At 51.1% G+C, this 16,538-nt stretch overlaps 1 protein-coding gene across 1 annotated transcript in view; it reads left to right on the top strand.

The window, feature by feature from the left end:
- Window positions 1-16,535, top strand: part of frmd3 (FERM domain containing 3) — a 27,649-nt gene extending 11,114 nt beyond the window's left edge. The window contains exons 3-14 of the mRNA XM_035380067.1: window positions 817-859; window positions 2,792-2,870; window positions 4,732-4,829; window positions 5,324-5,447; window positions 6,049-6,136; window positions 6,305-6,393; window positions 6,505-6,568; window positions 8,933-9,021; window positions 9,320-9,394; window positions 9,783-9,851; window positions 10,304-10,428; window positions 15,766-16,535. Of these exons, the coding sequence (XP_035235958.1) occupies window positions 817-859; window positions 2,792-2,870; window positions 4,732-4,829; window positions 5,324-5,447; window positions 6,049-6,136; window positions 6,305-6,393; window positions 6,505-6,568; window positions 8,933-9,021; window positions 9,320-9,394; window positions 9,783-9,851; window positions 10,304-10,428; window positions 15,766-16,439 (1,617 nt within the window). The 3' untranslated portion in view covers window positions 16,440-16,535. The remainder of the gene's footprint in view (window positions 1-816; window positions 860-2,791; window positions 2,871-4,731; window positions 4,830-5,323; window positions 5,448-6,048; window positions 6,137-6,304; window positions 6,394-6,504; window positions 6,569-8,932; window positions 9,022-9,319; window positions 9,395-9,782; window positions 9,852-10,303; window positions 10,429-15,765) is intronic.
- The last annotated feature ends 3 nt before the right edge of the window (window positions 16,536-16,538 follow it).

Genomic DNA, 16,538 nt, shown 5'->3' with positions numbered 1-16,538 from the left:
GTGACCCTGTACATCTGTAACTGCACACATCTGGACACCTGCCTCTCTCTCTGTGAGCCTTAGCCTTCCACAGAATTTATTTCTGAGTAAAGAAATTCCATCAAGGTTTCTCTCCAGCACATCTCCCAGAATGCACTTGGGTGGCAGGATGAATTATTTAAGTCTCCTCACAATGCGGTAGCAATGCTTTTATGTTAGAAACGCACCCTGTGCCCCCAGCGAGATGCGCCCAATGCACTGAACAGGAGCAGTGTGAATGTGTTGAGTACAGGGATCCTGTCAGTGCATTCCTGTCCTGTGCGCGTAGGACTGGAGTCTGTAACTCCCTGAGAAACGGCCCCTCAAAACTCCGCCTCCCAGAAGCCTGTGGTACTCCGGGGGACCCCTCTGCGTTTGCACTCAGAATGTAGTCTTCTGCACACAAACACAGCAGCCCGGATTTTGTAATGGATTTATTTATGGCAGGACTCATACGGATCATAAGCAGGTTTCATGGGGGTCTCGCCTGCTGTTGTTCCGCTTTATTGTTTGTCTGCAATCACTCAGCCCGCACTGTAATTCCTCCTCCACATCACTCTCTGAGCCTGAGCCTGCAGAGAGAGAGGGAGCGAGAGAGAGGGAGAGAGAGAGGGAGAGAGAGAGGGAGGGAGGGAGGGAGGGAGGAGTGGGGCATCATTAGGTCTAGAGCACATGAAAATAAAGCCGTCAGACACTGGCCTAATTGATACTCCGTATAATAACTGACACTGCAAATTAACTGACATTTTGGGTAACTGACATTGCAGAATAACTGACGCTCATTTCTTCTCCCCACAGCACTGGCTGGAGCCCAATAAATGCATAGTGAAGCAGATGAAGTGTGAGTATGGGATCCTTCATTTCAGTGCTCACCTGTGCTCACCTGTATGCACCTGTGCTCACCTGTGCTCACCTGTATGCACTTGTGCTCACCTGCATGTACCTGTGCTCACCTGTACGCACCAGCACACAAATTCCCAGTCCGCCGAGTCTGCGGCATGTACTCATGTAAAAACGATGCACATGGTGGTAAAATCGGGAGTGTATTTATGCGTCATGTACAGCAGCATAGCTTTGAAATGGCTCTTGGCAGGAGATGAGAGAGAAAGACTGCAGAGCTGGTGCCGGTGTTGTAAACTGGATTTAACAGATTTACTTGTTGGCTTCTTTTTAAAGCTCTACGAAGTGATCGGTCTTCTTCCACATAAATGAATAAAGAATCTATGACTCATTTTACAGAAGTATGCAGAGAGAGAGAGAGGAAGAGAGGAAAGAAGGAAAAGAGACGTAGATGAATTGCTTTAATGATTTGTCTTCTGGGAGAGGGGAGAGAAAGACTGACTGGGGGGGAGACAGAGAATGAGGGAGAAGGAGAACGCAGGAACCAAAGAGTGAAGGAGAGGCGACAAGTTTGGGTGAAAAGCATGTGGAGCGTATGGCACAGCGAGGGGATTATGGCACCGTCTGGGTGAAGCAAGATTGAGCTGTTTGTGATCTGGTGGAGCTCTGACTCATATGGGACCAATCAGCAGAGTCTGCCCTCTGCTATGAAGTGTGTGATTGGATGAATCAGTGAGTCACTGTAACTCGGGAGAGTGATGGAAGATTGTGCTAGTCATACAGGGTTACGGTTATGGGTTGTTTGGGTTAGGGGTGGTCTGGGTTACAGGTGACCAGGGTTAGGGGTGGACTGGATTACAGGTGGTCTAGGTTAGGGATGGTCTGGGTCATGGATGGCCTGCTTTAGGGGTTCTCTGGGTTAGGGGTAGTCTGGATTCTGGGTTTCCTGTGTTGGTGGCAGGGGTTAGGCTGAATCTGAGGTTTTCATTTTGGCTGATGAGCAGTTTTTAAAGAGGCTTCCTATGGAATGTTCTAGCAGCTCTGGGCATATGGTGATTAAGCGGGAGAAATCACTGCTGTGGGGGGTGGGGGGGTATGGGGCGGGGGGCGGGCGGGGGGTGTGGGGCGGGCGGGCGGGCGGGGGGGTATTTCTGGAGCTGCTTCAGGCTTGTATGTCATCAGCATTTAAATTAATCCGTTTTAAATGTTTCATTTGCCTCACGGTGATTCTAGTGCCTGCCTATTGTGCAGCAGCTGTGGGATAAATATAGACCCCTCATCTGCATATGCACTCACTATCCCAGAATGCCCTGGACGAGCCACGTGGTCTGCCCCAGCGTTCGTTGTCTGGCCCGTTTAGGTCACATGGTCATTTTCCAACCACAGGAAGCCCCTCGTTCCCTCCATTTGGGGGTTCCCGCTGTCCTGAGGTAGCGGAAGTGTTTTAGGGTACGGGTGTTTAATGCAGGCTGTGTCACAGTACAGGGGTCTGAGTATGTGTGCATGTGTGTGTGTGCGTGTGCGTCAATGTGCGCGTGTGTGTGTATGTATGTGTGTATATGTGTGTGTGCGTGTGCATGTGTGTGTGTGTGCATCCGTTTGTGTGTGTGTATGTGTGTGTGTGTGCATCCGTGTGCGTGCGTGTGTGTGGCAGCATATATTTTAATGACTGAGGTGGAAGTTCTTACCGCTCTGATGAGGTGTTAAGGCTGCTGGAAAATGTTCCCATTCACACCTCATCAGACTCAGGATCACAGCTCCATACAACAAGTCACTGCAAGTTAATGATAATAAATGTGGGATTGCTCAGATATCGCCATCCTCTCTCACCTGCGCTCACCTGCTCCTGTCCTCATCTGCTCTTTTCTCTCTCTCTATTCCTCCCTCACCCCCCCCCACCCCACCCCACCCCACCCCTCGTTCTGTCTCTCAGCGCACCAGCCCTACACCATGTGTTTCAGAGTGAAGTTTTACCCCCACGAACCCATGAAGATCAAAGAGGAGCTCACCAGGTACGTTACTCCCTTTACCTGTCCCACCCACTGACAGGGTTTCACAGACAGAGATGAAAGCACAGAGGTGTGATGCTGCATGATCTGCTGTTTTGCAGCTGTGACATGACCTGCTCATAGTGTGGTCAGTTCTGGTTGTGGTGGTCAGTGTTGATTGCAGTGTGGTCAGTGACTTGCTCATAGTGTGGTCTGTTCTGGTTGTGGTGATCAGTGCTATTTCTCGTGTGGTCAGTGCTGGTTGTGGTGGTCAGTGCTATTTGTAGTGTGGTCAGTATTGGTTATGGTGGTCAGTGCTGCGCAAAGTGTGGTCAGTTCTGGTTGTGGTGGTTGTTGTGGGGTCAGTGAAAGTGACTGTGGTGCTGGTTAAATGTAGGAGGTTAAGCGTGTTAAAGCCCACAGGTCTCTCCAGTAAGTATGACCTCAGTTTGACTGGCTTTCCCTGGAGCTTTGAGCTGTATTATTAACCCTCTCCAGGGGGGAATGAGAGAACCCGTTCACCTGGGTATGCTAACAGGGCATGCAGTACCCAAGTCCTCCATCAGGGGAGCTGCTTCTAGTTTGTGTAAAAATCAGCTGATTGGTTGTTGATGTGGGAGAGGAGCTCTGTGTGTGTGTGTGTGTGTGTGTGTGTGCGCGCATGCATGCATGTGTGTGTCTGTGTTTCTCTGTGTGCGGAAATTTCCCCCTGGTCCCCTAGTGGCAAGGACAGATTTTTAAAAATCTACTTTGTGTTTTTCTGTTTAATCTTTAATCTGCTTTTCCCATGTTGGGGGATTATAATGCCGCAGGACGGATCTGATGGGAGGCTAAGCCACAGCAGGTATAAGGGGCATTACGCACGTGTTGCCGTGGCAATATGTTGGACTTCAGGGGCAGAAACATACTCTCTCTTCCGCTGTGTTAACGTGGATGCCCTGATGGTGTTGATGGTGTGTTAATGATAGTGCTTGGCGCTGTGGTAATGGTGCTGATTGTGGCTGTTGGTCAGGCAGCTCCACAGACACACAGACACAGACAAGCAGATAAACAGACACACAGACACAGATAAACAGACATAGACAAACAGACTCAGACAAACAGATAAACAGACACACAGACACAGACAAACAGACTCAGACAAACAGATATACAGACACACAGACGCAGACACACAGACTCAGACAAACAGATAAACAGATATACAGACACACAGACACACAGACAAACAGATAAACAGACTCGCCGCCTCCTGTATTTTGGAAAGTACTTTCTCTCTCTACTGAGGCTCACTCCCTCTGACCAGCTGACCTGTTGCCATGGAGATATGTCACCAGACTGCAGTGGGTGGTGCTGGGTAATTTGACAGCCCAGAAGGCGAAGCCTCCTGCTAAATGTGCATCTGCGAGCGCAAACTTCTGTCGTTTCGCCCTCCATCTCACTATCATAATTACCATTTCAGTCTCTGGCTTGCACTTAATTTAGTTTGCGTATATCAACCTAAGAGTGAAAACATGAAATTACATGATAATACCATGGTGACAACAGTATGAGGTTGATGATGACATAAATAGAATTTAAGTGAAACGAAAAGTAAAGGACACTGAACACTGGAAATGTCATTGTGTTGAGTACAAAGTACTAAGCACATTGAAACAGCCACATGTAAAATACTATTCTAACTGTCCGCACCTACTTATAAACGAGATGTTAAAATGTGATCAGGGTTTAAAGCTCATTCATAAGTAGTCTTGGACTGTAATTATGATGATGAATTATGCTTCCAGTGGAGTGAAGCAGTTTTGTGAGTCCTGTGGTGCTCCCTCTGGTGGCAGTATTGGGAACAGCAGGGTGATTTTGTTTCCTCTTTCCCACCCCTCTGCAGGTATCTGCTGTACCTCCAGCTGAAGAGGGACCTGTATCACGGCCGACTGCTCTGTCCCTTCGCTGAAGCGGCGTACCTGGGCGCCTGCGTCGTGCAGGGTGTGTACACCTGTGACCCTCTGATTTTACCTGCGTGCGCACGTAACTTCAGCCTTCACAAGCTATTCCACTGTCTGAATGAAACACACACACACTGTGTGTGTGCTTGCACATTAAGGTGCATGTGCATGTGTGTGTGTGTGTGTGTGTGTGAGAGAGAGAGAGAGAGAGAAAGAGAGACAGAGAGAGAGAGAGAGAGAGAGAGACTGACTGGGTGGGTTCCTGACGCAAAGGGTTATCCTTTGGTCAGATGAAGGGTAGGCCCTGCCCCTGGGGGAGGGGTTTATTCCGGGAGCGTGTGATTGGCCGCTGAGCATGTTCCGTTATCTGCTGCTCTAATTAACAGCGAGAGGGACCCTTTTGTCTCGCGGCTCCGTCTCATTCAGTTTTTAATTAATTCCGTTTTAATTAACGCAGCCCGTTGCCGTCCTGCTCCTTAAATCAGTGTATAATTACGGGCTGGATGTGCTGGGTTGTCATTGCTCCCCTTTCAGCTGAGCTGGGCGACTACGACCCGGACGAACATCCCGCCGATTACATCGGCCACTTCAAGCTCTTCCCCAAACAGACCCTCAAACTGGAGCGCAGGATCATGGAGATTCACAGGACCGAGCTCAGGTACCGCACCCGCCTACCGCACCCCAACTCTTACCTACCCCACCTACCACACCCCGCTATTCATCTACCACACCCCAACTCTTACCTACCCCACCTACCACACCCCATTATTTACCTATCTATCACACCCCACTTCTTACCCACCACACCCACCTATCACACCCCATCATTTACCTATCTATCACACCCCACTTCTTACCCACCACACCCACCTACCACACCCCATCATTTACCTACCACACCTACCACACTCCACCTCTTGCCTGTTGCTTGGTGCACCAGCCCAGCTCAGGGTGTGCCTACTGTGGCACTGTACCTAGGTTGCAGCCTCCTTTGTAAGCAGTGGTATTGCGTGCATACAGCCAGAGAGCTGTTTGCTTAATTAGCAAGCGTGTCTGTGACCAAACTGGCTGTACCAGTCACCCTGTGCAGTGACCTGCTAACCTCTGTGTGAGTCTCACTGTGCGGCTGTGTGTGTGTGTGTGTGTGTGTGTGTGTGAGCGGGCGAGCATGCATTTAACATGTTTAGCCCCAGGTTTCTCTGAGGATTGAATTGTATCTTAGTGAAATTTAAGATGCCGTGTTTCCTCTCACCCTCTAGGGGGCAGTGTCCAGCACTAGCAGAGCTGAACCTCCTCCAGAGAGCGCACACTCTGGAGACGTATGGAGTGGACCCTCATCCATGCAAGGTAAGCGTGCTCTGCCTGAGTGTGTGTGTGTGTGTGTGTGGCGTGTGGGTGTTGTTTGTGTGTGCGTGTGTGTGTGTGGCATGTGTGTGTGTGTTTGTGTTTGTGTGTGTGTGCATAGGCGTAGGTGTGTGTGTGTGTGTGTAAATGCTGTGTTCTCTGTGTCTGCAGGATTTCACAGGATCCACAGCATTTTTGGGTTTCACAGCTACTGGCTTTGTGGTGTTTCAAGGGAATAAGAGGATCCACCTCCTGAAATGGTAACTTGGCCTCTGCCCTCCAAGCTGTGTGTGCCTGAGTGTGATGCTGTTGTAGGCAGTGGGAGATTAAAAATAGTTAATACCTTACAGAAGGAGGGTTGTGTTTTACAGGGCTGATGTAAGCAAGCTGAAATTTGAAGGGAAAACGTTCTACGTGATCGGCATTCAGAAAGAGGTAAGAATTCACTTTAGACCGAGTCAGCATTTACACTCTGCCTGACCTAACAATGCACACCAAGCAGCCATCTTTACTAACACTCTGTACAAGTACTAGCCTCCTTTACTAACACATTACATAGGCCCTGCCCCAAGCCCTTTTGCTAATACTCTACACAAGTACTAACTGCCTATACTAACACTGCACTAGTACTAACCCCATTTACTAACTCCATGCAAGTATCAACCATCTTTACACTAACACTGTGCTGGAAAACTGACCATCTTTACTAACACTGTGCTGGAGCACTGACCATCTTTACTAACACTGTGCTGGAGCACTGACCATCTTTACTAACACTGTGCTGGAGTACTTTTTGGCCGTTACTCCTTGTATATTGCGGTGATTTTGTCTCTCTGAGATTTTCTATTGCTGTCGGTCTGTGCCTGTGGTCAGTAAGGATCAGTCTGTGGAGGAAGTGGAGTCTTATCATTGGCTGCTCACTCTTATCAGTGGACTCTGTTAAGTTTAATCATGCTGTCCAGAGACCAGCACAGAGACAAACATTAAGATCGGGATCAGTATTTAGAAAGCATCTCCGAGTGGGATTGCTGATCTGGGATTGGGTTTACCTTTTAGCTTCTAATGGATAAGGTTCCGATGCGTATGGAGGAACCGTGACCCTGGATCAGCTGACCTACTCCGAAATGCTTTATGAGTGTGAGCTCTGAGCCCCACCCAAGGCCATGAAGGAAAAATAGGAGGCGGGAGGGGAGGGGAGGGGAGGGGGGGGGGGAGGGGAGGGGGGATTGACATGTTCCAGTGGAGCTGAGAGCTGGATTTAGGGTAGAATTCCCCACACTCAACACAACTGCAGCAGGAACACCAGAAACCTGACTTCTTTTAAAAGCTGGGGTACATGGGGGGGGGGGGGGGCGGGACTGTGAGTTCTGCCTTTGCCTCTGTCCTTTTCATCACCATGGAGACCGGGCACCCACTGTTATTAGTGCTGTGTCTCATTTCTTAATAGCATCAGTTACCATGTATTACATCCATGTGTTTCTGCCATGTGCTGTGTGTTAGCGTCATGTGTTAGTTCTATGTGTTAGTGCCACGTGCTGTGTGTTAGCATCACGTGTTAGTGTCATGTGTTAGCGCCACGTGCTGTGTGTTAGCATCATGTGTTAGCACAAAGAGCTGTGTGTTAGCGCCAGGGGTTAGCGCTATGTGTTAGCGCCATGTGCTGTGTGTTAGCATCATGTGTTAGCGCCACGTGCTGTGTGTTAGCATCATGTGTTAGTGCAAAGAGCTGTGTGTTAGCATCATGTGTTAGCGCCACGTGCTGTGTGTTAGCGCCATGTGTTAGCACCATGTGCTGTGTGTTAGCACCCGGGGTTAGCTCTGTGTATTCGTGCCAACTGTTAATGGCATGTGTTAGTAGCGTGCTGCAGTAGTGTGTCCCTGGCGTGTGGTGCTGGTGTATGAAGCCTGTCATTGTTGTTTTGGCTCCTGAGATCCACACATTAATGCTGTACCTGTCTCTGTGCTTCTCTTCTCCATTTGTACATGTCCATCACTGGTGAGTACTTACATGCCATTGCGTGATCGGTCACACCTGAAGAACACCTGTTCTTTGTTCCTTTGTCATGTGACACCCCCTTTTCCCCACACCCTGATTGATGGCCACACCTGTGTCTGCCCTGGGTGCTGACTCCTCAGTGGTTCTGCTGGAGTAAACTCTCAAAGGTCACGCCCACCACCATGCCACACTCTCCTCAACTCTCGTCAATCCAACCCAACACACCTGTGTTTAAACCCACACACATGTCTGTGATCACGTACACACACAAATGCACAATCACACACACACCGGTGATCACACTCACATACTCACACACCCACACAATCACACACACCGGTGATCACACTCACACACACACACACGTGCAAAAACTCTCACACACGTGCATACACACACTTGTGATCACAGACGAAGAACAGTTTTCTGCAGTTCTCTGTTGTCTGTACTATGTGTGAAGTGCTGTTGGTGTGTGTGAATCCTGAACCTGTCCACCTGTCCACCTGTCCACCTGTCCACCCTCCTCCCTCTGCACAAACACGCTCTCCTGTCTGAGTCTCAGGAGATCAGCAGATCAGGATTTAGCCCAACAGAACAGGGTTATGGCAGAGGAGCCTGCTATGGCAGGAGAGCAGTATTTGATTATGTGACACTTTTCCATCATAAGGCCGCTCAGTCTTTTTCTCTCCCTCCCTCTCTCTGTCTTGATCTCTTTCTCTCTCTCACCCTGTCTTGCTTCCTCTCTCTCCTCACCTCACCTCATCTCTCTCTCTCTCTCCCTGTCTCTCTCTCTGTACCTGCAGAAGAAACTGGTGTTGACGTTCCATACCTCCACTCCAGCAGCCTGTAAGCACCTGTGGAAGTGTGGTGTGGAGAACCAGGCCTTCTACAAGTGAGTCTGCCCAGGCCCACCCTGCCCCACCCTCTGTTGCACCCAACCCCACCCTCTGCCCCGCCTTGCCCCACCCTCTGCCCTGCCCTACCCCACCGAGCCCCACCTAGCTCCACTCTCTGCTCCTCCCAGCCCCACCCTCTGCCCCGCCCAACCCCTCCCTCTGCCCGGTCCAGCCCTGCCCCACCCTCTGCCCCGCCCAGCCCCACTCTCTTGGTTTGTTACTAGAGACACTTGGCATCTTACCCACCTGTGTACTGAGCCTCTCACTGTTTGTTTGTGCATTTCCCCCTGACAGGTGTGCAAAGTCCAGCCAGATCAGGACCGTGTCCAGCAGTAATGTATTTTTCAAAGGCAGCAGATTCAGATACAGGTGAGCTGTTCAGGTCCTTGTCACTCGGTTAGTGTAATGCACGTAATGCTGTCTGTCAACATGTGAAGTAATTCAACATACCATGTCTGACAGGCTATACAGGATAAAATCACAATACTTGTCATTTATAATCACCTGTGAGACTGCCACAGTACTGTCCAGGTGCTACATATCACTAAATCTGTTAGCATTTATGTACCTGCTAAGTATCACAGCACTGTTAGCATTTATTTACCTGCTAAGTATGACAGCACCATTAGCATTAATGAACCTGCTTAGTGTGACAACACTGTTGGCATATTATTTACCTGCTAAGTATGACAGCACTGTTGGCACTTATTTACCTGCTAAGTATGACAGTTCTGTTTGTGTTTTGTTTTTCCCACAGTGGAAGAGTTGCAAAGGAGGTGATAGAAGCAAGCTCCAAAATCCAGAGAGACCCACCTGCTGTACACAGGTTTGCTTTGCAGCGCATTTGTGTTTATGTTCATTGCTGGAAATGGCCCCTTTTGATGACATCACAGCTCTGTAAATCCTCAGTTGGGGTGATGTCAGGCTTGAGGGTGGTCCAGCAGGAATGCTGCATATTGCAAGCTGCTCATGTTTGCAGCATTCTGCGTTAAAATGAGAGATATGATTCACCTTGTTGAACCCCGTGGGGTAATTTGTCCTCTGCATTTAACCCATCCTAGTTACTTAGCAGCATTGGGCAGCCACAGTGTAGCGCCCAGGGACCAAGTCCAGGGACTGAGGCCAGTGCCTTGGTCAAGGGCAAAAGCAGGAGTATAACTGAACCTGACGTGCATGTCTTTTGGTGAAGAGTCCTTATGTAAACCCAGGGTATGGAAAGACAGACAGACAGACAGACAGACAGACTGGTGGACAGGTAAAGTCACACCTGTTTTTCAGGTCCAACTTTGCCCAGAGCAGAAGCTACAACTCCCTGAGCAACAAGCACCTCATCATGAACATGGAGCCCCTACTACCTGCCCTGCCTGGGCCCATCGAGGGGGAGGAGCTTACCACAGAATGCGGTGAGAATCTGCATAACCCCGCCCCTTTTGTTTAGCCCTGCCCATTTTCCTTTACCTCAGTTGTGTATAAAGCACGTCTTTACTACACAGTTACAAATGAGTTAAGCCAGAGATATGCATTCACTACAATTACTTGAGATATGACTTTACTACAGTTACGCATGAGTTGTGTATAATATATGCCTTTAGATGGTACACGAGTTACATGTGAAATATGCCTTTACTACAGTTACACCAGGCTCTCCTTCATCACAGATTAATATGAGTTGCATGCATAAGGGCTTTAATACAGGTGTGGCACGTGTGTGTTCACGTGTGACGGGCATACAGACAGGTGTGAGAGATTTGGCAGGTGTATGCTCAGGTGCGAGGGGTGTGACAGGTGAAGAGTGAGTGGCAGATTCGTCCCCAGGCTGGGAAATCCCACTCTGATGAGGAACTAAATTTACCCCTCTGAACCCCCCCCCCCCCCCTCGGTTGACACCATGTTGATGACATCATGGAATCTGCACTGGGTCGGGGGGCTTTAATGAAAAGTTCATTTGCGCCCTTTATTTGGCTGTCTGAGCACTGGGGTCACACAGCTGCCCCCCCCCATTCCTTGCCCCCCATCCATCTGGTTTGTCCTTCTGATGATGGTGGTTTGTATCTGGGGGATAGGTAATTGATTTTGATTGTGGGGGGGGAGGACTGTGATTGTGGACCGGTGGGTGTACTTTTAAGTCAATTATCAGGACAAACTGCACGCTGGCAGTACTTTCGTCTGAACAAATGCTCATAAATCAGGTCAGGTACTAGTGGTAGGTAATTGTTGTTGTGATGGTGGTGTTGTTTGGGGGGGGGGGGGGGTTAGGGGGGGTAGGTAATTGTCCTTGTGAGGGTGGTGGTGTGTATCTTTGAGGGGGGGGGTGGGTATAGGGGGGTAGGTAATTGTCCTTGTGAGGGTGGTGGTGTGTATCTTTGAGGGGGGGGTGGGTATAGGGGGGTAGGTAATTGTCCTTGTGAGGGTGAAGTGGATCCTGTGTCCTGTTCTGTCCGGAGGGAGTGCGATGTGCTGCTGACAGGCGCATTAGCGGGAAAATCCGGGACGATCACATTTCCTACAGCAGAGTCTCCTCTCCTCTCCTCTCCTCTCTCCTTCCCTCTCCATCCATCACCCACACCCACGCTCCCACCCCCCCCGACTCTCCCCCCCACACACTTTACGGTGTTGTATTACAGCTGCACTCTCCACTCTATTCATAGGAGGAAATGAGTCCCCACACCATCCTGCCACAAGTATTTTAAATGGTTTTTTTTCTTTTGGTCAATTTAGTCTTGGCTGTTTGTCAGCGGACTGTCATTCGGGTGATTTCTGTGTTTCTGTTCTGTTCTTCAGATGGACAGTTGGGCCGTGTCCCTGCTCTTAAAGGGACAGGCCCCTGTCTCAACTCCATGTTTGCTGATTACAGTCCTTCATTTTTTGAAATTTGGTTAACACACTGCTCATATTGTATGTTCATTTAGTTGCCATCTGTGGTTCCTATAGAGCCAGATGTAAGGCCAGGTGTGAGCTTCAGTACACCTGCCCTGCAGTGTGCTGTCGCCACCTAGTGGCAGGGAAGACTGCTTGGTCTGTGCTGTGTGTGGTCAGTGCTGTGAGTCTGTGCTGTGTGTCAGTGCTGTGGGTCTGTGCTGTGTGGTCAGTGCTGTGGGTCTGTGCTGTGTGGTCAGTGCTGTGGGTCAGTGCTGTGAGTCTAAGCTGTGCTGTGTGTCAGTGCTGTGGGTCAGTGCTGTGGGTCTGTGCTGTGTGGTCAGTGATGTGGGTCTGTGCTGTGTGGTCAGTACTGTGGGTCTGTGCTGTGTGTCAGTGCTGTGGGTCAGTGCTGTAAGAGCTCTGTTCTGAGGGGCTGTATGTGCTGTAATCAGGCGTGAGATTAGGCAGGATGTGTGGAGAGAGGGGGATATAAATATCAGGTTTGGACTCATCTGGTCCCTAAAGCCCTGTGGGTGTTAGCACATGCTAGGGGGCGGGGCCAGGATGGGACCCGGGGCTGGGGGCGGGGCCTGGCATGCTTTAAAAGCGGCGCGGCTCTGTAGAAGGTCAATGTGTGGGGCAGAGGGCCGGGGACAGATGAGTGCAGCGAGGATGGAGGTGGGGCATCAGACAGTGAGCCTGTGGAGACCTGAGGAGCTGTGCTGTGGGGGCAGGGAGGAGGAGCGTTTGGGGGTGGGGGTGGAGGAGGAAGACGAAGAGAGGGTGGAGGAAGCAGAGAATTTTAGGGTGGAGGAGGTGGAGGTAGAGAAGGTGGGGATAGATAAGGAGGTGGAGAAGGTGGAGAAGGTTGGGGTAGAGGAGGAGCTGGAGAAGGTGGGGGTTGAGGAGGTGGTTGTAGAGGAGGCAGTGGAGGAGGTGGTGGTAGAGGAGGAGGTAGAGAAGATGGGGATAAATAAGGAGGTGGAGAAGGTGGGGGTAGATAAGGAGGTGGAGAAGGTGGGGGTTGAGGTGGAGCTGGAGATGGTGGGAGTAGATAAGCTGCAGAAGGTGGGGGTGGTGCAGGAGCGGGTAGAGGACGCTGAGCGGGTGGAGGCCCTGCGCTGCCAGGTGAAGATCACCACGCGGCAGAGCCTGCAGCTGCGCATGGCCAACCACACGGCGCGCGACGTCTACGTGCGTCTGCTCGGCCACGGGGCCCGCATCTCCGGCACCGGTACTGAGCCGCCGGCCCGACTGGGTGCGTGTGTGTGTGTGTGTGAGAGAGCGTGTGTGTGTGTGTGAGAGTGTGTGTGTCTGTCAATGTGTGAGTTAGAGTGTGTGCCTGTCAGTGTGTGAGGGTGTGTGTGTGTGTGTCTGTCTGTCAGCGTGCGTGAGTGTGTGTCTGTCAGTGTGTGAGCTACAGTGTGAGAGTGTATACATGTGTCTGTCAGTGTGTGTGAGTGTGTCTGTCAGTGTGTGAGCTACAGTGTGAGAGTGTATACATGTGTCTGTCAGTGTGTGTGGGTGTGGGTAAGTGAGCATGTGTCAGTGCATGAGCATGTATTTGAGTATGTTAGAGCATGAGTGTGTGTGGTTGATTTTGGTAGTTTGGTTCTCAATGCTGCTTCAGCTGTTTTGGTGGATGTGTGATCACAGATAGAGTTGCAGAGGGAGCTTATGGGATAATAGGGATCATGGCGGTGCTCTTCATTCCTGGTCCTGGTGAGCCGCCGGGCCTGCTGGTTTTTGTTGTTACTTGGCTCTTAATTAAAATTAAAGCAGTCGATTGCACAGTTAGCTCACCTCCCCTGGTTTCTTGGGTCTGAATTGGTTGCTGAAATTAAGGTATAAACAAAAACCAGCAGGCCAGAACCAAGAATGAAGATCACTGGATGGTGGCAACTGAGACTGTAGGACGAGCTATGTGACATACAGTATGTTTAACAGACAGTGTGAAAGACAGGGCGAGATATGTGAGTTCTGCATCAGTGCATTGTGGGTAAACAGAGTAGTTGTGATGACTGATGACTGTAGTTGAGGATGAGGTGCATTATGGGTGAGGGCACTTGTTAACTGTGTGGGTCTGGGCAGAGGAGAGGTGCATTGTGGGTAAGGGGGGGGCAGGAATCTGTCGGCTTGCAGACGCTGTAACCTGACTACAGTTCCACTGCTGATTACATTATCTAATACAGCACTGACAGGAGAGAGCAGCCTTCATCCATCAACTCATACACACACACACACACACACACATACATCATACACACACACATCAGACACACACATACATCACACACACACACACATACATCATACACACACACAAAACTCTCACACACACACATACATGGATAAAACACACACACACATACACCATATGGATCAAAAATACACACATACATGAGCAAACACACATACATATATACCTATATTAAACACACACACACACACACACATCAAACACAAAGATAGGTCAAACACACATACACATCGAACACCCTCACAAACACATAGATATGAAACATACATGAACCTACATTCACGCACATGTACATACATCAAATATACATGTGCACACACAACTACATATTCACACACACACACACACACACACAGCTCTCCTGAGACCTGGTATAAAAATACCTACATACATTTTCTGCCTTTTATTCTCTTGCTTCAAACTGTGGTAATCAGGGGGTGTATGAGAGAGGGAGAGAGAGAGAGAGAAAGGGGGAGGGGGAGAAGGAGAAGGAGAGGGCTGAAGGACGAACGGCACCTATTTTTCTGAGGAGAGAGAGAAGCAGTCCAGCTGTAGGTGCATTTGAAGCACTTAAGGCAGCGTATCCTTTGGTTTTCTTGTTTTATTGGCAATTACCCCCTCCTCTGTTTCTCTATCTGTTTTTTCCCCTCCTCTGTCCATCTCTCCATATCTCTGTTTTTCCTTTCTCTCTTTGAACCCTCACCGTGAGGTCATCACAGCCCTTTGTTGACTTTGTTGGCTGTTTCCATAGCAGCAGTTGCCGTCGGTTCTGGAGCAGTTGTTCCCGCCGTTCCCGCTCGCTGATGCAGCTGTTGCCATGGTTACAGTGTTTCCGAGGCGGATTTTCGCGTCCCGACGCAAGCGAAATGGCACCAGACCCCTGATGTATCCCGAGGAATGTCTCTTGCACCCGTGTTGATTGTTTAGATCCATTAAAAGCTCAGCTTACTGCGGAACCTGTGCGAACGAGGATGAGTGTAGCTGGCTAGCGGAACACAGCAGAAATATAGCAATACAGTAAAATAAGGGTGCGTGCATCTGCCGATATCAGTTACCTCTAAGCGTCGGGTAATATCATTCTGAATTTCGAAACGCTGGTGCGAAAGAGAGGTTGGAATAGAAGAGGCTGGACTTGGATCACTAAATGAACAGCGCTAAATTAAATAACCCTTCTGATTGCATTATTTAATTTGTCGCTCTGCGAAGATCCAGAGAAATGTGAGCGTCCCGGAATGGTGTCCCGGGCGGGGGTGTGTGTGTGGCATCCGTCTGTAGCCTGAGAGGTGTGTCTTAATCCCGCGCACCAAGGCAGGGGGCACAGGGCCTAAATTTAGCAGCTGTGGTGCCTGTCAGAGTTTCCCCTCCCTTCTGAAGACAAAGAGCAGGCTTATAAACAGGGCCCCGCCCCAGCCCGGCCTCCTGCACAAACCAGCATTTCTCATACCATACCCAGGGAGACAAGCTCCGCCCACTCTCCTGCACAAACCAGCATCTCTCATACCATACCCAGGGACACAGGCTCCGCCCACTCTCCTGCACAAGCCTGTATCACTGATACCAAACCCAGGAAAAGGGGGAGGGGCCCAGCGGTGAATCTGAACCCTCTCCTCTCTCTCCGCAGGTGTGATGGCGCTGAAGGATTCGGTCCACCTGTCGCCCCTGCGGCCCCTGCTCGGCCAGTCGGGACCGGGGGGGGAGGAGGGGGGCCAGTTCTGCGTCCCGGGGGAGCAGGGCGGCCTCGAACCCGCGAGCGAGGAGCAGCAGACGCACAGCGAGCCGGAGGACCAGGAGGCGGAGGCGGAGGAGGCGCTGACCATCTCGGAGCTGGCCTACAGCCCGTGCGCCAGCATGCTGCCCACGCCCGTGGAGGACGGCGGGGGCGTGGACCTCCTGTTCCAGAGCCCCGTCAAGCTCCTGAAGGAGCTGCACGCCGACCGGCAGCTGGAGGCGGAGCTGGAGGAGGAGCTGGGGTCGGGGCCGAGGGCCGAGGGGGTGGAGCTGCGGGCGGCGGCGGCGGGCGGGGCCCTGGGCGGGGTGCGGCGGCTGGCGGGGCATGCGCAGACTGGGGCCTGCCTGCGCAGCCTGGCCCGCCTGCTGCTGGTGGGCCTGGGCCTGCTCCTGGTGCTCCTGCCGCTCCTGCTGGTGCTCCTGGAGTCCGACATCGACGTCTCCTTCCTGCGCGACATCCGGCAGACGCCCGAGTTCCAGCAGTTCCACTACGAGTACTACTGCCCCCTGCGCCGCTGGCTCGTCTGCAAGATCAACGTCGTCATGGAGAAGCTGGGCGCGGACTGAGGGCCGAGGAGCCACGCCCACACCACACCCCGCCTCCACGCGCCCCAGGAACAGCGACGCGGCGTGGTCTCGCCACCAGGGTTGGGGCGGGGCGGGGCG

This window comes from Anguilla anguilla, chromosome 10 (genome assembly GCF_013347855.1).
Source record: "Anguilla anguilla isolate fAngAng1 chromosome 10, fAngAng1.pri, whole genome shotgun sequence".
NCBI classification, from domain to species: Eukaryota; Metazoa; Chordata; class Actinopteri; order Anguilliformes; family Anguillidae; genus Anguilla; species Anguilla anguilla.
This window is presented reverse-complemented; position numbering and strand designations above follow the sequence as displayed.